The following is a 22,368-nucleotide window of genomic DNA, read 5'->3' on the forward strand; positions in this document are numbered from 1 at the left end:
GGAAAATATGAAAAGTGGTTAAATATGGATGAATATCTGGCCCATTATGTCTCCCTGGTAATTGTTCTGGTTTAATAGTAGACATGGTGTTCAGTTTTCACATCTTCCATGTTAAGAGCCAGAGTTGGCTTTGGGCTGAAATGTTAAGACAGCTCTGGGTGATAACTGCTTCTCTGTGTCTGTGTTCATCTGCTTACTGTCTGTCTGCTAGATTTCATAAATGGGGTATGTTTTATTGGTTTGATAGAAGGTGGGAAATATAATCAAATCTGTACACGTGAAGATATCATGTGCAGTATGACATAATATGTACGATAATTATGTAGTGTATTTACCATTTGGTGATCATTTTAACCCAGAGCTTGTTAATGTGCGGAGGATTGTCTGCCTCACTGGGAATCTAACCGCTAACCCTGGCAGCGGCGTCGCTAGCTCATTGAAATTCAGTTTCCTCATCAAAATGAACATTCCTCCACATATTTAACCCTTAGTTTGAACTCCTTTCCCACTCTGCATGTACACAGCGTGCCTCCCCTGTAGGCAAAGTCAGTCCCACAGAATAGTAGGCAGTAAAGGCCCACAGGTTGAGGGCAGCCGAGGCCCACAGTAGGCCAGGGTTGATTGCTTTATCTGCGAATGGGAGCAGAGGAGGAAAGTTGGCGCCATGCCTAGCAGAGCTACCACTCCATCGCGTCACCCTCTGCCCACACAGGCTAGCTTGACCTTCGGCAGAGCACTGCCACCCTCCTCTCCCCCTCTAAAGCAGACTGCCCACCCTCAACCACCCCACCCCTCCCAGATGGAGGAAAGGGAGGAGCTGGGAGTAAGGGAAACAAACTGGCACGTCATGTTCCTCTTATCTGAAATTACCCACAATGCAGGCCATGTACACAAACACACACTCTGACATTGGCCCAAACTATTTCTCTCTGGCATGGCTCTCACTCTCCCAGACCTCTCTACAAATCAACAAGTAAAATGTCCATTTCAAAGCTGGACATATTCTGGCTTTTCTTTTCACTTGAAACACAGTTTGACACCAGTTGAAGTTCATCCATATTTTCTGTAAATAAAACACAGAAATAGCCATGGGCCATGAGTGGGATGAATTCATTAAGTACAAGATGACAGCTTTAACGTGTGTGTGCTCCACAGTGTGTTCTCCTGGTCTTCTTGCAGTTTTGGTTTATGTTTTTAATTAGGGTTGTTTTGAGCCCTAATGTCCAGTTTTCCTCTGTGCCTCTGTACGTGTTTGTGTTATGTCCTTCAGACTCGAGTTTAAATTGGTATTTGTATTGATCGCAGTTTGTGAGAGGCAGCAGGCAGACAGCTATTTTTCATCTGTGGATTCTCCTGTATAGACAGGCTCAGCACAGTTATCAATCTGTCTCTGTAGCTGGTAGCAGACAAGTATGTATGTATTCAATGAAATTATAATGTGTAAATATATGTGTATGTGCATATGGTTTATTAGGAAATGGACTTATAAATGTAATCAATGTTATTGTATTGGTGGAATGAAACGATAATCGATAAAGAGATGCAATGAAACAGCATAAATTAATGAAGCTGTTGAGCTGTCTCTTTCTCTCCTCGCCATGCATGCTCATGAAAACACAGACTCACAAACTGCCACCATCTAAAAATTTGATGTGCTTGCCTCTTGTCACCAGACTTTCATTCACTTTGTTGATACTGCAGAGCTCAGCCCTATTTTGCTAAAAATTTGATTTGACTCAGCTCCAAGCTGCTCTGTCTTCTCACAGCAGCGCAGGGTGAGGAAAGGGAGTGTGCCTTCACGGACCAGCAGCAGCAGTGGGAGGTGGAGCGAGTAGCTGGGGGCGAAGGCCGGGTCTCCCCAGAGAACACCACCATCAGATGTGCCAAGGGCAGCCACTGTTTTGGCCTGTGGGAGAAAAGTCCTCCAGGCGAAGTGCGACTGGTGAAGCAAGGTACGACAGCAGAGATGTGTTTTTACCAGTACAAATGCAGGCAAATATCTGGACAGTTTAACTGCTGGAAACAGGCTTAGATACTGTAACAATAACTTGATTGATTGAATAGTTAATGGACAGAAAATGAATCACCATATGTTGCATCAGTTATAATCATGTTAGTCATTTTTCTTCAAAATGACAAACATTCTCTGGCTGCAGCTTTTCCTTTTCTTAAAATTATAGTAAATTGATTTTTTTTTTTTTTTTTGTTCTGGGCTGCTTTTCAGACAAAACAAGATATTTGGTTAGGCTCTAATAAATCATGATGAACATTTTACACGGTTTTGTGACATTTAATAGATTGAATCACTCAGTTAGAAACAACACCGTGGCTGAAAAACAGTTTCATGATTGGGTTTTGAGTGTTTTTAAAAGTCTAGATAGCTGGTAAGCTGACTTGTTTTCCTGTCAGGAGTATACTCATACTATGTGTATATGTAGTGTATGTGTCACAGGAAGGATACGCAGTCCCTACAGCTACTATAAATGTCCTTGAGTGCTCTGCTGTGTACACACAGTGTTGGAGCCAGGCTTGTTATAGAGGAGGTCAAATCATCCCATTAGTACTTTTCTAAGGGGCTGCAGCTCCATCCAAGAGGTGCATTAAACAAAACTGAAAACAACACATAACTTGTTTTTGATTATACCAATCCAATGAGAATTTTTAGGGAATTCTAAAATAATTTGCATGAAAAATAGGGCAGTCAAAAATAGTACAGTGCCCCACCAGGGCTTTAATGTGGCACTGACAAACATTTTATTAGTATGTCAATTCACAGATCAGTTAGACCAATCTAATGAGCTCACATTTAGTGATTTAAAAACAACATTACTGAGATATACCACTCACCCCTCTCTGTCAGGCTGCTGGACTCACCTGGGTGACCACCAGGGTTGCCGTGATGACCGCTGCGTGGTGACCAACCTCCCTCCGCAGATCCAGAATGGGACGTACCACTTCTGCTGCTGCGGGAGCGACATGTGCAATGTCAACTTCACAGAGGATTTCCCTCTGCCCAGCCCCACCACTGCACAGCCCATCTGTAAGGACACTCATGTTTTCACAGTCTAGCCACAAGACATTTATTACATTATTCTCTGTGCATGTAGTCATACTATAGATGCTATTAAATACATGCCCATCTTGTGGTGAGTTTCATTTAATTTCTAATCAAACGATTCCTCTCCAGTCATGATGCATCTTCCTTTTTTATGGCCAGTGGTCAGCTAACCTACAAAAGCAACCCAGACTGGTATATTTCATTGGCCAGAGCTCAGCATATGCTGATGCTTTTATGGTTTTAATAATGTATTTTATGCTTACCGCTTTTTGGAAATATAGGGAGGGAAATCACTTTAGCACTGATCACATGTGACATCAGGTTATTTCAACTGCAGGGATAAACTCCCAAGAGGAATTGCATTATATTGAGAAGATAGCTGTTTCTTTGATTGAAAATCTTTTTGGGCTAAGAAACCAGTTTATGCTGCTTGCATGAATTTGCATTGATGGTATTACATTATCCTTTTTTCATACATAGACTGGCTTAGAGAACCAATTTTGTGTACTGGAGAGAATCTTAACATTTGTGCCGCAGTTACAATCATCTGTTATACAATCGTGTGCATCAGGTGGAGGGAATAACTGAAAGAAAAACACCAAACAAAGAAAAGAATGGGAGAAAACAAATGCAGGCCCACACAGTTCTGAGACACAAAGCTATTAACAGAAAAGAATGAATGGATGTTTGAAATCATCAGAGCTGTTGTACCTTGTACTTGAGCTACTTTCTCCTCCTCTTCCTCCTCCTCCTCCTCCTCTGCTTCATCATTCAGCTACAAGGCTTAGAACTGAGCTTGCTGATTGCCATCCATTATGAACATTGACAACTGTGAATTGCATAGGTGAATCAGTTTGCATACACAGACAGATAAGCTGGCAGGATTTTCAGCGTCCTCACTCAGAGCTGGTATAGATAATATCCAGTGAAGGGCTGTGAGAGTGGTTGATTCTGAATTCTCTTTGTACCAGTGTCGAGCTGTTGTATGTTTTATAATGTTAGTAAATGCTTAGTAAGGCGTCAAACATGACAAACAGATGTATTGTTAGTTGTTCTCTCCTTCACATGTAGCTGTGAATGAAAGACGTGTGTTGTGGTGGGAGAGGGAGGGGGAGGGGGGAGGTGGAAGAGCGGCGGCGGCGGCGGCGGCGGCAGCAGCTCATCATCTCTCCTGCCTACACATAAACACAAACACACTCTCTACCATCCATGTCGTCTCTCCGCATTCCACGGATTACAAGGCGTCTGCTCTATCTGTCTGTCTGCGGGCGTGTCGGTGACTGTTCCACCGAGTAGACAGATGACGAGACAAAGGCAGGAGAAAGTCAGAGAAAAAGAACCATTAAGTGTGAGAAGGGTGTTTGATTAATCATTGAGATCCAGGTTTGGGATGTATTATCTCCAAATCCTGTTTTTGTTTTTGGTAAGTGGTTAATTCTTGGCATGCCTGGGCAGATATGTGCCAGTATTATTAGAAGTAGGAAATGGTTTGAGTCACTTGGCTCTCACAGTGATTTAAGCACAGAGCCATGCATGACGACATTTGGGGCATGGTGATGGGAGTACTACTCAGATCTTTTAAGTAAAAGTAGTAATACTGCAGTGAAGAAATACTGTTTAACATGTTAAAGTTATGTATTCAAATTTTACTAGTAAAAATACATAAGTATTAATACCCATAAAGGACCATTAGTAAATAATTGATGCATTAATGTGTAAACTTAACTTTTACTGATTCAAGTTAGGGTTAGGGTTGAGGGTATGATTGTATGACAATCATATGAGGTAGTAACCACTTACTAATCAGCGTTTGAGCCCAGAACCCTCTTGCTGTTAGGCAACACTGCCAACCACTGCACCACCGTGCCACTCTGAGTGCATTTTCTTCCTCATAAAATATCAGCAAATTCAATTTCAAAAGAAATGTATATTCAGTCAAGCAAATAAACAAAACAAAACAATGGCCAACTCATCACAAACGAGGCCCCATAGCACTGTGCCTTTATAAACAGCTGGGTAGTTTTGAGAAAGGGAATAAATTAATTTTCTGATCTGGTCTGAAGCAAAGTTAACAAGTACAATATGAAGAATAAAGTAGCCTCTGGGGCTTGGTGTTTCTTTGAATATCCAAGATATGACTTTGCTGGTGATATAGAAGTAGATCAAATCTTCAGTAGTGTGGCTTTCTTGTGTGTTTGGGCTTGTCAGCATGTGTGTCTGTGTTTGTCAGATGGCTTCCTGTACAACCCTCCTGTTGATTATGAACTTGTTGACCTTGGCATTTGAGGGGAGCCATGTCAGCCCCCCTGTGTGTTTGTGTTTGTGTATGTGTTTGCCAGAGTGTGTGTGCGTGCATGCTCATGCTAATATGTCAGTCAAAGCCACCCTTAGGCTCTCAAAGCCATCAATTATTGATAAAGCTGGTATCTCACAGCAGTACTAGTGTGTTGACTGATGTAACGGATGCAGGAGAGTGTGTTTCTGTGTGTATCCGGGCAGCTGCTCTGGACCTCTATACTGTATGTCTGCAGAGTATGGAGTAGCTGTATATGAGTGCAGGGCAATGCTGGTATATTTTAGGTGTGTGTGTGATTGTCTCTAGAGTAGCACTTATAGCTGATGCAGTTTCATTAATCACAAATACCAGACAGCTGAAACTGCAGCCACCATAGCTAGCTGCTCCTATCTGCTACTGTACCCAGATTCATCTGACCAGCTCTTTAGCATTTCTCTCTGTTTCTTTTTGCTTTTGCTCTCTCCATTTACTTCCCACACATCCTCTGTCTAAGTCTTCCTGCACTGCTTTCCAGTCTGTTGACCATGCTTCATGGTTGTTTGGCATAATTGATGTTTTTTTTCCTTCCCCTTCATACGGTTCACAGCATGCTTGGTCGTCTGCAAACACACATACTGGAATACCCAAGACATTAAAATGTTAGCTTGTGTTGTCTACAATTACTGACCTGCTTCTTCCATCGTGGAAGAAAAAAACGAGAATGGAAATGAGAATGTCAGAGACACCTTTCAGTATTGAACCAGACTGATAAAATGCAAATAAAAACAAGAAAAAAAGAATCATACAGTGACAACATGTGCAGACAGAGCCAAAAAGCCAAGAGGCTTATGGTGTGGCTCACCGTGAGGATTATAGGTGCCTTGTAAACAAACAAAAGTTCTTTCTACATTCACGGTTACTCACCAAAATAAATTCTGTGTATACTTGGGATTTAACAAATGTGCATGCATTTCCTTACTAATAATCAGCTTTGCATGCAATTTCCTATGCATTATATAAACTAAACTCATAAAAACATGGCTGCATAGTGCTACCCATGGTCAAAAACTCCACAGGGTGCCTTTAAACATCACATTTCTGGAGAGAAATAATCACACACAGCAATAATGAAATGATCATTGTAAACCCAGTTCAACTTTACAATGAAAATAAAACAACCTAACTTTAGGTTATAAGGCTTTTCTTAATATGCAGAATTCCAGATTCTGGGACATCCAGAGATGAAGTTTCTGAACATGCAGACTGCAGCTGATGACTGTTTTTAGTTTGGTAGTTATGTATGGTGTTAAATATGCTGAAATACTAAGGACATAAGACACAGTGGTGTTTGAAATAACAGCAAATAAACTAAACAATCTGATGTTTGTTAATCTGTAATTTACAAGAAATACAGTTTTAGCAAATCTCTTGATAAATGACAAATGGAGTTTTGTACAGCTTGTACTCAGCCTATGAAGTCATTAAACAATAATTAATTACTAGTATATGGTGTTTGGCTAATCTTGTTATCTTCCTCATCTTCCAGATGCTCTGTTTAAAAGCACACATTCTATATGAATACTAAACTCATACACAGACTTTAATCGACACAAAGGCTCATTACAGATCTGTTGCACTGGATTGCATCAGATTGCACAGGTGTACCTAATAAACTGGGAACTCACTGTATGGATGTAAGCTGTGGTGCACAGGGTTCCTCTGACTCCTGCAAATCAAAGGCCAGTGCATGATTTCAGCCATTTGCTCCTCCTTCATAAAGGTCACGGTTTGATTTGTACTTTGTTTTTGATGTGTCCCCCTGGTAGACCCTCGCACGCTGCGCTACGAAGAGACCGTAATTATCGCCCTGGCAACAGTCTCTGTGATGGCTGTGGTTGCTGTAGCAGCCTTCTTTGGTTACCGCATGATGCACGGTGAGTTACCATGGTGCCACGCTGTGAGGAAGAACAGAGGACATTCATTATTCAAGGATGTTTTTAAATGGTTTTTTTTTTTTTTTGTTCGAATTGCAATTAATTAATTAAATGTCAGCACTGATCTTTTGTTTAAATGCATCTGCATGTTTTGTATTTTTCTCCATCCTGAGCTGTCTGTTTGTTTTTATGTTAACAGGAGATGGTAAGCAGGGCCTTCACAACCTGAACATGATGGAGGCTGCTGGCTCTGAGAGCTCCCTGGACCTTGACAATCTCAAACTGCTGGAGGTCAGTGTCCACAGTGGTCTGCCTCTCTCTCTTTCAGTCTCTCTTTCTGTCTCTGTGTCTAGACTCGCTCCAACGTCAAGTATTTCTAGTTTTATGCTTCTGTTTGTCAGTTGATTCAGTTTGTTTTCTGGCTCAAGAAAGGGCCAAATAATTTAGTGTAGTGGTTTAGAGCATATTGTTTTAGTTCTTGATGGTAGTGGTGGTGGACCTACAAAAGGTAAATCCCTCTTAACAGCATGGCTCACTATTTATATACTTTACTTTTATTCCCCCCAAATCCTCTGGACTTATACTCACCTGTTTTTAGTCGATGAACACTTGTCTCATTGGTTGAGGCATGTGATGTTCTCACTGGCTACTGTCTCTCTACACACAGGGAGTGTAGTGTGTCAGGGAGTGCGGGAGGGAAACAGGAGTGGGAAACAGAAAGGAGAAACCAAAGGCACAGAGGCAAAAAGTACACCCAAAATACATCAAGGTTTATGGTTACATTTGTCGTTTCAATGTGACTTTTATCATCCGATCATGGCAGGACGCATTAAGTGACAGGTCTGGGCGTACAGAAATAGGAATTTGCTTACGCTGATACAGGATCCTGAAAACCTGATATGGAAGTGGCAGAGCTCATATTGTGATAGGAAGTCAATGCAGTCTGGATGATATTCAGCCACAATGACAATATAAGCAGGGTGAATGGATTAAAAGGCAAGCAGGAGAAGTGAACACAGCTACTGATTTAAATAAAACCCAGTCACTGGAGCCTGCATTATGACAACTGGAACACTTTTAAACAAAACTAAAAGGAAACTTTTCATTTACTGAGTTAGTTATTACTCTTCTAATTGTTTAATGGTGTACGAGGTAATTATTCTGCAGCTGAAACATTATTTTAAACGACAATATTTTACATAAGATTATTACAAATGTTTGTCTCTGAGTCTGATTCAAAGTGATCAGCTGCATAGGGATCTACTTATGTGGCACCTAAGGAGCTGTTTGGTTAGCCAACTAGCAAACTACCTGTTTATCTGCAGTAATAATCAACATTGCATTAACATGGCTAGTGTTCAGAAATTGATTTCTTTGTACACATGGTTATTTTTGTTGTTGGAGAGGTGAATGTTTTATCAGTCCAGCCTCTTGTCTTTTCGTCTAGTTGATTTTGGAGAGGTGAAACGCGGTCTCCAGTGTAGCAATATTAAGCTCAACCACAATTTTAAAAATAGAAAAAACATAACTGATAATTTAGGCTTGTACAAAAGTTCAAGCACCCTGCAAAGTCAGTGCTGAGAAACCCTCCTCTTGACAGATATCACAGCATGCAAACACCTTTTTGTGGCTGGCTCAGAATCTTTCACCCACTCGTCCTTTCAGATCAATTCAAGTTCTGGGATATTTTTAGGCCGCCTTGCATGCGCTGCATGTTTACCATCTACCCACAAACAGTGATGTTCAAGCCAGGTGTTTCTGGTTAATTTTGAGGTTTGGAACATCCTGTTATACAAGCCAGCTTCTTACACTTTAATGTTATTGACTGGCTGCAGGACATTTGCCTAAACTTTTATACACAGCACGGTTACTGTTGAATTTTTCCCTATGGTCAAAGTTTATGAAATAAAAATTATCAGTGCATTAACATTTTAACAATGTTATTTTTTCATGTCTGTTTGTTCCAGGAGTTGTATTTACTTCTTTCTCCTTCAAAAATCAACAAATTATGTAATTTGCCTAGGGGTGGCCAAGGCTTTGCATACAACTGCCTGCTGTGGCAGTCTTGCTGTCTTGTGGAACTCTTGATGTCCCCCTACCTCTTTCTCCATTCTTTATCTTTCCTCCTCTGATTTAATTTACCTCCTTGCCTGTCTACTCTTGTTCAGTAAATCTGGCCGGCCATCAAACGGAAACAACTCTTAATTTTCCTCAAATAGTCCCTCGGATGACCAGCCAGTCCACTTAATTTTCTTGAATTTTCCCAGAAGACAATAATGTGAACAAATCTTCTGTTGTTAGCTGCTACTTTTCTAACATACACAAACTAAAAGAGAGGAGTGTGAGATTTGAGACTGTCTGGCGTTACATATTGTACATGTTGTACCATTTTTTTTAAATACAGTTTTTTTAGGGAAAAAAACACACCAACCAAAATCAATGGTGGAAATTTGTCAAAAAAGACGACCTTGCAGAGCTGCTTTTTCAATATATAAGAGCAGGACAGATGGATGAAGTGCCTCTGCTCTGTATGACAGATTGCAACCAAGGTTTTATTTACCTTGCACAGCGTGATATGTAATACACTTACAGGCCTGTCGCACGTCTAAAGGTGCCTTCAGCTGACAGCAACACATGGCCGTGCACAGGAAAATGATTTAAATGATTTATCTAAAACTAAAAGCTTTAACAGGCTTGTACTGCTTGCCCTGGTATTTTTTTTTTTTTGTTGTAGGCATCTTTCCCCAACCTTAACAACAGAGATTACTGTGACCATGTAGTCAAAATGGGCACAACTGAAGGAGTTTACCTTTTAACTGTGTCATCTTTTCAAGCTCTACATGTTTATCTTTCAAGAATCATGCTTGTGTTTTTGCAATTTTTTTGCACCAGACCAGCATTTTTATCAAATGCATCCTTTTCATTTTCTTTTCAGCTGCTTTACCACACGACAATAACATTACTGACAAAATCAGAGCTAAACACTGAGTTGTCTTATCTGTCTCGAGCAATTTTCAAGTCTCTGCAAGTTGGATATCAGACAGAAACAACCAGTGCCAGTGGCTGACAGGAAGGCTGGGGAAAGCTGATAGAAATCAAAAACTCTATGGTGTGCTTTTAAAAATGATTGCCATTAACAGCAACTGTATATGATACCTTGCAAATTGGCTAAAAAATGCAAATGGAGTGGTGTGATGTCTTCTATGTGAAATGTTAGCTGTCTCAGATGATGTTTCCTCTGTGCATCTTGACAAGACAGAAAGACCGCCAGCCAATCAGTGCTGAAACTAATGATGGATGCAGCGATGCTTTTCCCCTCTTTTGACATCCATTTAGCACATTTCAGACCCGAGCACAGAGAGAGATATCTTTTCAGGCAGGAGTTGAATTCAGAATGCTGTCCTTGTGCCTTATCAAATGCAGGCGCACGTTCTTTCGCATCAAACTCACTGTTGAATGAGGCGGGGCGAGGAGGGGTGGGGGCGGCTCTACACGCAGACAAAACAGCCATCCAGTTCTTTCACAGTATATTTTCTAGTCAGAGTTAAATGTTTTTAGCAGACATGGAGGTGGAAGTCACACAGAAATCAATGCTATCCTGAATGAATGTCTTCTTCCAATGCAGATGACTTTTCAAGCAGAATGTTTTGACCTTAATGGCATGCTGTACTCTGCTTAACTCAGGACACTAATTGAATGATTTGATGCTGACTTAGTGCCATTTTAACTGTTTAACCCTGCTGTTTGCCTGTAATTTAGTTTATTTCCTATCTCCCCTGCTGCCCGCCTGGCTGTCTTTATTTGTGTTTGTACCTCTCTTCATGTGTTTCTGTTTTTGTCTCTTTGTATCTGTCAGGCAGTATTTCTGTGACATTTCAAAGTAGCATAAAAAAAAATTATCATTTCATTCCTTACTCTCTTATTAGACAAGCAAGCACTGAAGGTCTAGAATTACAAAGAAGTCTATTAATAGTCTTTTCCTATCCCGACACAACCTGTTTCAGCTGATTGGACGTGGCAGATACGGCACTGTGTACTGTGGCTCTCTGGATGAACGGCCCGTTGCTGTGAAGGTGTTCACCGCAGCCAACCGTCAGAACTTCCTAAATGAATGCTCCATCTACCGCCTACCGCTGCTGGAGCATGACAGCATCGCTCGGTTTGTGGCTGCCGACGAGCGGACAGGCCCGGAGGGTCGCACAGAGTACCTGCTGGTCATGGACTACTACCCACATGTGAGTACTGGGGCTGTATGGAGTTTTAAATATAAAGTGTGTGCGTGTTCAGCCGTTGTTTTTTGGGGTTGTTGTCATTTGAAATGTTACCTTCATTTAACAGCTCACAGTGGCTTCCTGCTTTATCTGAAACTGATCCTCTGACAGTACATGACCAAAACGACTTGTGAATGATTGCAGTCACTGCTAACCTCGGTGTCAGATACACTGTGTTTCCTGTGACCGCTTCACAATTAAAGCAGCAGCAGGAAAATGCTGAGCTAGCATTAGCCAGCACATACAGCTGGTAGGATAGCAAAGAGTAAGCAGTGACACTGACCTAAAGTATCTCAGGGTGCTATTCATATAGAGCAGGTCTAGACTGTGCTCTTTATAATGCTTGGCTCAGTGAGGAAAAATTATCTATGAGGCAGAAACCTCGAGCAGAACCAGACTCAGGGTGGGCGGCCAGCTGCCTCGACCGGCTTGGGTTGAAAAAGAGAGAGAGAGAGAGAGCGAGCTCCCTTTGATTAAAATGTTCATGATGCCAGTCTTCCACTGAATGTGGTGTCATGAGGCAAAGTCTTCTTTGTAAAACTTGCTTTCTTTGCTATTTGAATCACATTAGTCAATTTTATCACTTTGATCGATACGTCTTGGCTCATTTTACCTTTACCACTTCTTCTGTTGGCATGGTGTGATCTGTGTTTAGGGTGTTATTAAGTGGTGCTATCAATGTTATCATGCTGGCAGTGGAGTTTTGCTGCCAGCCATGGCAAAATGGCCCGAGGAAGCACTTGGCCAACAAACAGGAAAAAAAATTGCAAACAACAATTATTTTTGTTGATTTTTAAAATGAATTGTCATCTAGAAAATGTTAGACAGCAGTGATATAATGCTCTACATCATTTCCCAGTCTTGTTTTGTTTGATCAGCAGTCCAACAACAAAAGCAAAACCCAGAAAACATTTAGCTCATTTACTATATAACTGACAACATAACGTGATTATCAGAATTGACTTGGAGTAATTTTCTAACTGTTCAAATGCTCAGTCATCATGAAATAAAAATAATGCACTCAAGTGTAATGCAGTCAAACTGGGTTACTCCATCAAACCCACCACCTTTTTTTTATCCCACCTAAGTTTGCAGACCTGAACACAGCAAGGACGGACAGAGCAGAATCATCATACGTTAAAAGCATAATCACCTCACCCATCTCGGCCTTTCCCACAGATACATTAACATGCAGCTGGTGTAGTGAAAGAAAACGTCGACACTGACTGCTGATAGCTGCCTCTAGGAACTCCTCAATATTAATGTGGATGTACCTCAGAACTGAATATGTTTGCTTTCCAAGCCTTCAGCCTCATAATTACAAGTCAGCTGACCCACAGTCGGCCTATGAAAGAAGCCTATTATGAATCATAACCATTACGCTAATACGCATTGTCATGGGAACGCAGTGCAAGCCAGGCCAGGAGACTGGGACACATGATGCATTCAAGTAAATGATAATATAATTTATTTAAAACGAACAGATCTAATGTAATTTTCAGTAGTAGCGGATGCGCAAATTGCCTTGTGATTGATTTTGAGGGAAAAGATGAAGTATATGTGCATGTATGTGGATATTTGGTTTTTGGTGTGTTTGTGTGTCAGGGCCAGGCCAATAATGGATTATCAAGGCTGATGAGATAATTGGGGAAGGAAATGAATAATATCCAATATAATATCTGGTAAACATTTTTATGGAATTGTTAATACTCTTCATCAAGACATCATTATCATCTTTACAAAAAAAAAACCAAACCAGCAAATTTAATGCTTTTCTCTGGTATAACTCTAGTGATAAAATATTCTCATATAAAAGTCAGTTTTATTGTGAAACTCTGCTCTGTCCTCAGTGAGGTCAAAGCACCAGGTCAGCCTTAAGCTATAATGTGAAGATAATCTTTTTGCTTAATTGTTAGGCTCGACCTTCCTGGGACCTCATCGATGGTGAAGATGGCAGTGAAATTTTAATATTAAAAGTCCAAAAAATTAGCTTGCCTCCAGCGTAAGTGGATGTGTGTGAGATAGGGTTGAACACAGTCATGTGGGACTTGCACATAATTGGAGGGCACAGGGATAATTTAAAGTAGAGCTCAATGTTATGCATCGAAGTCTGTTTCCAGGTGTGGGGGAGTATGACTGCATTATGTGAAAAAACTTTGGTGTCTGTGCGAAAAATGGCCTCAGGTGATGTCACTGGAGTCAGTGTTGATTGGGTCTGAGAGCTACAATTATGAAAATGAAAAAAAAAATATCTGTGGGTTACTGCTCCTCATCTCTGAGGCTAGAGGCTACACAGACCAGCACCCCACCCAAGTTGCTGGTGGCTGAGTTTTAAAATTTAGGGTGCTGCTAAAATAGGAGATGTCAATGTCAGCTTAAGAGAATTTTCGTTTTCTAACAAATCAGAAAACGGACATGTATAATACCACACAGTGTAGCAAGTAACATCATTTCTGAGAAAAGTGCTTCATGAACAGAAACATTAAAACAGTGTTGGCCAAAGCTGCACATCCCAATCTTAGGCAGCCATGTGAGCTCATGTACAGTAGTTTATTAAACAAGCCAATGGCTAGTCACCTACTGTACAGTAAGGACTTTGATTGTAAAATATAGATACATGCATATCTTGCCTCATCAATCACAGATTGTGTCGGGAATGATTTTATTTTGGGCTGACAGGCTATCAATCATCTGAGCTGGAGCTGTCTCAGAGGTGAGGGCACTGTGGGCTGCGAGGAGACATCTACTGTGTGTCAGTTTGAAGATTAGGTGCACCTTTAAGAAAGCTCCTCATTTTGTTTGTGCTGTATTAAAGTAGAAGCTTTGTTTTGCCATGTGGCACATGCACAAATTTGGGCACCCCAGGTCCACCTGTCCCTATGTGAATGGTTGAACACACACATCGCTTTGTTGAGTTGTGCTTTAAATGACAAACACCAAGTCAGTGATTTCCTCTCCTCATATCTGTGTCTCTTCTTATCTGTCACATCTTGAACATGATAATTATGATTGATTTTCTCTGTATTCTCTCTCCACCATCTCTATCTCTGTCTGTATTTTACCCTCCTCTGCCCTCTCTTCCTTCCCTCGTGTCCTCATCAGGGCTCTCTGAATCGCTACCTGAGTGTCCAGACCAATGATTGGGTCAGCAGCTGCCGGCTCGCTCACTCAGTCACCCGCGGCCTGGCTTACCTGCACACAGAGCTCCTCAAAGGAGGTGAGCTGGAGGGCGCGCACACACACACACACACACACACACTTACACACAGTTAATTACATAACAACTCACAGTTTACTTAGGCTCAAGTTCCAAGGCTGCTGCTTCCATCTGTTACTGAAACACAAACACATACAAAGAATTGTGGTGGAAAATGGGAAAGCTTTTTGCATCTTTAGCTCAGTTAGCTTGGATTATTTAGAAAGGCTTTCAATAGTGTGTGTATGCGTGTTGCTCTCTCTATCCCGTCTCGCTGCCTCGCTGAGCCTTCTTACGACCCGCACACTGCAGCTCCACGTGGTTCTGTTTGGCTTGGAGCACCTTGCATCCCTGCATTTCCCTGCGTGCACGCCCAGCCAAGGGTATTTATAGACTGGCCTCAAGCTAGCCTCAGAGAGGGAGGAAAATGAAGAGAGGGACAAAGTAGGGGAGGGAAGGCGGAGGCAAGAGAGGGATTCGGATGACATGTGAATATTCCTGTGGCTCAGTGAAATCAGTCGCAGGACGCAGGCCTCGGCCCTGCCCCTCCACCCTCTTCATCAGCACACATACACCTCAGACAGGCTCAGAGGAGAGTGTGTAAAGTGTAGACTGCTAAGGTTATTCTGTTGGTGCAAGTGTGTGACAAATACAAGCTTAAGTGATAGGCAGAGTGTGGAAGTGGCAGAGGAGAAAGACAGAGCTGGTGTTTATCAGCTCTGTGTGTAGCTGCTGACAGCAGAATCTCTTGGGCTTTGATACAGTCGTCATCCTCCCCCACTCCTCCTGCACATTAGTAGCAGGCAGAAGATAACTGGTGACTGCCACAACTTCCAGGGGCCCTCGGCCTAACTGCACCCTCTGCTGGACAACAAGATACTGCAGGCAGACGCTGCTCTGTGATATGGTCTTAATCCCATTGTTGTAGATTAGATTAGAGGGTTTAGAGTGTCTGTTGACAGTGCAGCTTGCTTTGGTGAACAATGAGTAATGAGGGGGAATGGAAAGCTATATGAAGGGATTTTCTGGATGTTATCATTCATTAGCAAATACCACAAAAACAGCCTGAGTACGCTGTATCTGGGAAGCAGTGGATTTTAAGAGCGATGCATAGGCTGAATTTTTTAATCAAAGATAAATTAGCCCAATTCTTTTGTCCCGTTTCTCCGTCTGACCTTCTTCTTGTGCTCCCTCTCATATCTCTCATCCATCAAGACTTGTACAAGCCAGCGGTTTCCCACAGGGACCTGAACAGTCGAAATATTCTCGTCAAGGCTGACGGCACATGTGTCATCATCGATTTCGGCCTGTCCATGAAGCTGACAGGAAACAGGCCAGCGCGTCACGGGGAGGAGGAAAACGCTGCTATAAGTGAGGTGAGTGGTCAGGAAGGAGCAGAAGTGATATCCAAGCTTATAAAATCAGTGTATTTCAGTGTGATAGAGGACCATCAGAAGAATGCAGTATATCAGTTTAACTGATAATTGTTGTTTTGTTATTTCCTATCATTTTCATCAGTGATGTGGTGAGAACAAAAGCTTTTGTAACACCCTGCTGCATTAGAAATAACCTGCTGCAGCTTCCAGACTGTAGTCGGGAAGCCAGGGGAGACCTCTCTGTTACTCCAGAATGAAGTTGTGGCCAGCTCTCGTCAATACAATAAATCTCCCAGCTGATTTATGTGTAGTGCTCTTTAACAATGATGGATGGGGGGGGGAGCAAACACATTGTCACTGAGTGAAAGCAGAGATGTTTGGGTTAATCCTTGTACAAATCAGTCAGTTGCTCTAAGTGAATGTGGATGTTTGATGTGTCAGAACACTAGTGTGAGTTTGGTTCTGATACATGATTTGGGAAAAAATAGCATCAAAGTTTTTGTCTGAAAAATCTAAGATGTGAAAACACTGTATAACCCTACTTAACATTACTTGCTAGTTTTACTATAAGTCACCAGCCATTGCAATCCATTATTTCTTGCATTGTTGGCTTGCTGCAGAATGCAAACACAGGGATTAAAAAGAGATGAATTAAAGTTAATTTCGTGGAGCAGAGGATTACGGATTTTGCATTTTCTTTCTCCCAGGAACAGAGGGAACAGGTGGCAGTGCACAGAGGAAAAATTAAGAAAATTGTGCCACAGTCCAAACACATAAACCTAACTGTAGATCACATTTTCCTCACCTTGTATTTTTTCTTCTTCCTTTCTTTCTTCCTGTCTCACCTTGCCTATTATCACTTAATCCTTCATCCCCCTCTCCTAAATCACACACACTCCTCCTTCCATCTACCAGGTGGGGACAATCCGCTACATGGCTCCAGAGGTGCTGGAGGGGGCGGTGAACCTGAGGGACTGTGAGTCTGCACTGAAGCAGGTGGACATGTATGCCCTGGGCCTGGTCTACTGGGAGACCTTCATGAGATGTACTGACCTTTTCCCTGGTGAGACAAACAGACAGGAAATTGTGTGAGAACTGTTTGGAGTTGATAATGTTGCTTGTACCATAGGGATCAAATGAGCTATGCCTCCCCAAACACATTCTTACTACCGTCATTATCACAAATAAACAACACCAGAATGAGCCCCTCCTATGCAGCTTGCAGCAGAATGAGAGTAACAGCCCATTTATCATGGCGGAAAGCGGAGACAGAAACTTTCTTATTTATTGTGAAGAAAGCACATTTACACATGAAATCAATATTTTTGCTGCCTGAAATATATCTAAGACACATCCTTCCTCTCCCCCGCCCTGTCCTACCTCTAGGAGAGTCTGTGCCAGAGTACCAGATGGCCTTTCAGGCGGAGGCAGGGAACCACCCAACATTTGAGGACATGCAGGTCCTGGTATCCAGGGAGAAGCAACGGCCCAAATTCCCCGAGGCCTGGAAAGAGAACAGTTTGGTGAGTTTGTGTGTGTGTGAGAGAGAGAGAGAGAGAGAGAAAAGAGTCAGAATTTAAGTTAGAATACTGAAATACCTGAAGGTACCACAGTCAGCAGATGGTGAAACATACAGTGAATCTACAGCTGTAATTATTTTCAACAATCTGAGTTTCTACGTTGCTTGTAAAAATAAAAAAAGAACAAAAAGAAGAAGAATTTCAGTGTGTGTGCCTAAACTTGACTTTTACACAAATCATTTCAAACAGTTGTCTTTGAGTCTGACTGAAAGGAAACACTGAATGCAGCCGCTTGGAACAGTCATCATGCTAACTACAGGAATCTACATCCAGGACAACTTGCCAGCTTAGCAACCTCATCACCCTGCATAACACTACTTTGAGATGAGCCATTCTTTTTCTTTCCTGGGGTCAACTTCTTTTCTTGGCTACCATTGTAATTTCAGCTCACAGTGGATCCAGGAAGTATAACCAGCTGCATGTGTTTGCTGGTGGGATGTACTGTTATCCCTCATACAGCTTTTTACATGTATGGAGAGCAGAGCATTTGACCAGCTGGTCTCAGTCCTCATAATATTCCACCATACAATCCACCATTGTGTTCAGTATTCAGTTTCACCAGAACACAGTGAAAGTCGGCCTCAAGCATGTAAACAAAGCAGCATGTGCAGATGAATTTGCAGGGTGATTAGGTCAGCTGCCAAGTTGCCCCTGATGTAGATTCCTGTAGTTAGCATAATGGCCATTCCAGGTGGCTAATTTCTTTGTTTACATTCAGTCAGACTCTGACATAAACCATTTAAATGTAAAAGTCATGTTTATGTGGAAAGCTGCAGGAGGCTACCATTAATTGCCCCATATATGTGTGTTTTCCATTAGTGGAGCAGTGGAGCTTGCAAGTGCAAATTTAGCACAACCTATAGAGCGAGCCACATTTATGGAAAACACACCATAAACACAAGCTGAAGTTAACTGGAAGTGTCCTTTAACACTGTCTCTCTTCAGGCGGTTCGCTCTTTGAAAGAGACAATGGAGGACTGTTGGGACCAGGATGCAGAGGCTCGACTCACAGCACAGTGTGCTGAGGAGCGAATGGCAGAGCTGCTCCTCATATGGGACCGCTCCAAGTCTGTCAGTCCCACACTCAACCCCATGTCCACTACACTACACAATGAGAGGTAAACACACATCTGCTTCTGTCATTGTACTAATAGAACCCCCACAATCGTCTTTCCAGTGTTTTCTTTAACATTTTCCTCTTTTTTTCCATCAGAAATCGTATGACGCCAAAGTCTGGCCCGTACACAGACCATCCATCCACCTACATCGAAGAGCATGAGGGTGTGGCCAAGAACACACAGACTGACACCACTAGCTCTGTGAGCGGCAGAGCTGTGACTGGGACCGGGGAGCGAAACAGGAATTCCATCAACCAGGAGCGCCAGCAGCAAGCTAACGCCCGTCTGCCCAGCCCAGAGGGCAGCAGCACCAGCATGGGTCTGAGAGGAAGCCCTTCAGCCTCCACAACGACCACCACCATAATCTCGGAGTCTGAGGGACCCGCAGGGGCCTGCCACAGTCCCCGTCTGTCTCCACCTGACCCAAGAAGACCTGGAAACCACCAAGCTCGACCCGAAAGAGGTGGACAAGAACCTGAAGGAGAGCTCGGACGAGAACCTGATGGAGCACTCACAGAAGCAGTTCTGCTCACCAGACCCACTGAGCCCCGGCAGTTCCAGCCTACTTTACCCTCTCATCAAGATGGCCAGTGAGGCCTCGGGCACGTCAGACCCCACTGCCCCCATGCCCACCTCCATCTTCCCCCTGCCCAAGCAGCAGAACCTGCCCAAGAGGCCGTCCAGCCTACCCCTGCGCACCAAGCCCACCAAGAAGGAGTCGTCATCATCCTCACTCAGGTTCAAGTTCGGACGCTCAGGCAAGTCCAACCTGCGGCAGGTGGAGGGAACAAAGATGAACATTGGTGCAGTGACGGGCACAAACACAGCTGTAGAGGCTCACCGGGGCACAGGCACAAACAACATACCTGTTCTACGAGACACGCACGTCAACGGTAGCATTAATGGCACCGTTAACGGGCACGCCAGCTCCGGTATGTCGTCCATGGCTACAGGTGGAGCGACAGGTTTTGGAGGATCCAGCATAACTCAGAACGGGTCTGGAGCCCTGAGGTCAGACGACAGCCGCCTGAGCCTGGGCGTCATCACAGCCAGCCCCGACGAACACGAGCCGCTTCTGAGCCGAGAGCGAGAGCAGCCCGACCCGAGAGACGCGGCCTCGAGCGTCGCCGCCCTCCGCTCGGCCCGACCCAACACCAACAACAACAACAGCAACACCGGCCACGGCCAGGGGGACGGCGAGAGCGGAGGAGAGAGTGACGGAGGAGAGGAGGAGGGGAGCGGAGAGGGAGGGAGCAGGGAAACCACGGGGCCCCCAGGAGAAAGCTCGGGGTCCGGGTCTGGTGCCGTGGAGGAAGCTCCTGTCACTATGAGAGGCGAGGCCCTGCTCAGGCAGCCCAGAGCCCGCAGGCCTGAGAGACCCAACTCCCTGGACCTGTCCTTCACAACACAGGACCTCGCCTCGCTAGGTGACTTTACACACCAACACCTCGCACGAGTACAGTACGAGTAGCTTTGTTACTGTCAACAAATCCCATGAAAACACACAGACATAAATCTATAAAAACATCACAGATAGAAAGTTTAGTTTTAAATGTAGGATCATTGTTTTGAGTTTGATCAGATACTAAAACTCAGGATAACTTTGCCCCTGCTGCTGAGGGGATCTTTTCAGAGAGTCTTGCATGGCCCCTACACAAGACTGCCATTGCATATGTTGTATGTACCACAGGATACTGATGTTTGTTCCTTCCTGTGTTCCAGGGGAGGGCCTCGTACAGCCAGATGGAGCCTTGGGGACTGGAGATAAGATCAAGAAGCGTGTCAAAACGCCTTATTCCCTGAAGAAGTGGCGACCCACCACATGGGTCATCTCCACAGACACCAGGGGGCCTGAGGTCAACAACAACGGGTCCGCCCGCAGCCAAGGTCACAGTCAGAACCGGCCCAAGTCCAGTTCAGCTATCTACCTGCGAGGGGGGAGCTTGGCCAGCGAGCCCAGCGACACGCATGTGTGAACTCAGACCCTCTGACTGTACTGAAAAAATAACCAGAGAGCGTTTGGTTTCTGTCTGTCGAGCTCTCTGCTCTGAATCAGCAAGAGGAAGCTATGGAGTGTCTTGTGAACAAACAGTCGAGTCTGATCATGTACAGTAATTAGGTTTGTCTCGCTCCTGTGTGTCTTTCTGATGATGGCATTGCTTTAAATGGAATCCAGCTATGCAGCATTCTCATCTGCTTCTGTTTCTGCATTTTTATTAATCTCCCTGTCGGTTTGTTACATGTTTCATCCTCATGAGCATAGCAATGTTTTAAATGGATTTCCTTTTTTTTTTTTCTACGTGCACTTTGAACCGATTAAAATCAGTGTTTAGAAATCCTGTCTGTTGCGACCACAACAAGAAGTGGTCTATAAACTTAAAAAGGCGATGAAAAACAATCAACACTTTGAGCGTTCTCTGTCTCGTACTTTGCTGCATCAGGCAACTCGAGAGTAAGCTCTGTAAAAGAATCGACGGTCTTAAAAGACAGAACAAACTACTTTAACTTTTTTTATTTCCTTGATTTGTATGCAATACCAATTTTTGTCTTTTTCGACTGTATCCATTTTTTGTATCATAATTTTTAATTGTGCAATAGGATGTAGCTTTTAGATGCTTTCGATGTTTTTATCGCTTCCATTATTTTGGTCATTGTTTTATCCCGTTATTATTTTAATATGTTAATCTCTGTTGCACTTATGAATAGTCACAATCGTTTTGTAAACAATCTACCACACACTATCACCCCCTGACTCGAGGAGAAAATGGATGACAATCCTCCTCTCTTTTCTTCTGCTCTGGACTATCTTTAGGGGGGCACAAACACTAACAACCAATGGACTGGAAAAGGTTTTCATGGAACTTCTCTGCTTGCACAATTACACCAGGAATGGCTCAAACTCTGGGGTCTTTTAACACTTCAATCACTCAAATCAAATCTACGGAGGGATCTGTTACAGTGGCTGACTTAATCACTGTACCACTATCACCTGACCTCACTGTGGACTGTTTTGACTATGTTTAACTGTCTGTATGTGACTGAAAGACCAGAAACACTATAGAAAGCCCAGATTCTGCTCTTTGAACTCTGTCAGAAATCAGAAACTAGTCTATAAAAAAAAAAACAACCAAACCCCTCCGAAGCACGCTGGATATTATTTCTGCTTCCTGTTGTCTCATCCTTTGATGTTTGAATGACTGATTCAGTGAGAGTGCGTGTGAATGTGCACGTGTAGTGTTTTCTTTCCATCAGCAAGCATTAGAACTGTTGGGGCCTAGCGCTGTACAGGCGTGCTGAAATGTCATTGTACTCATTCTGTATTTTCAGCGCTGCTTCAGGGCATATGAAAAGATCTCATTTATGTTTTTGTAATCTGTAATTTGTATGAAAAAAACATGTATGTGTATTGCATTAATATTTGCATCATTTTTATGGAATTCTGTTTTGCATTCAATGGACATAGCTTTTGATTCCATTGCTATGCATATGCTCGGTACAGTTTCTGTAAACATTTTCAAGTCAATATGGAAGAAAAAAATCTCAATAAATGTATGAAATAA

The 22,368-nt window shown here is 43.0% G+C and overlaps 1 protein-coding gene across 1 annotated transcript in view; it reads left to right on the forward strand.

Annotated features, from left to right (window-relative positions):
• LOC108880213 (bone morphogenetic protein receptor type-2-like) overlaps positions 1-22,368 on the forward strand; it is a 32,168-nt gene extending 9,800 nt beyond the window's left edge. Inside the window, 13 exon segments of the mRNA XM_018671642.2 lie at positions 1,767-1,952; positions 2,861-3,040; positions 7,160-7,267; positions 7,467-7,558; positions 11,272-11,502; positions 14,641-14,755; positions 15,950-16,110; positions 17,026-17,173; positions 17,497-17,633; positions 18,636-18,808; positions 18,904-19,192; positions 19,194-20,235; positions 20,531-22,368. Of these exon segments, the coding sequence (XP_018527158.1) occupies positions 1,767-1,952; positions 2,861-3,040; positions 7,160-7,267; positions 7,467-7,558; positions 11,272-11,502; positions 14,641-14,755; positions 15,950-16,110; positions 17,026-17,173; positions 17,497-17,633; positions 18,636-18,808; positions 18,904-19,192; positions 19,194-20,235; positions 20,531-20,784 (3,116 nt within the window). The 3' untranslated portion in view covers positions 20,785-22,368.

The sequence above is a fragment of the Lates calcarifer genome, linkage group LG7_2 (assembly GCF_001640805.2).
Source record: "Lates calcarifer isolate ASB-BC8 linkage group LG7_2, TLL_Latcal_v3, whole genome shotgun sequence".
In the NCBI taxonomy this organism is placed as follows: Eukaryota; Metazoa; Chordata; class Actinopteri; family Centropomidae; genus Lates; species Lates calcarifer.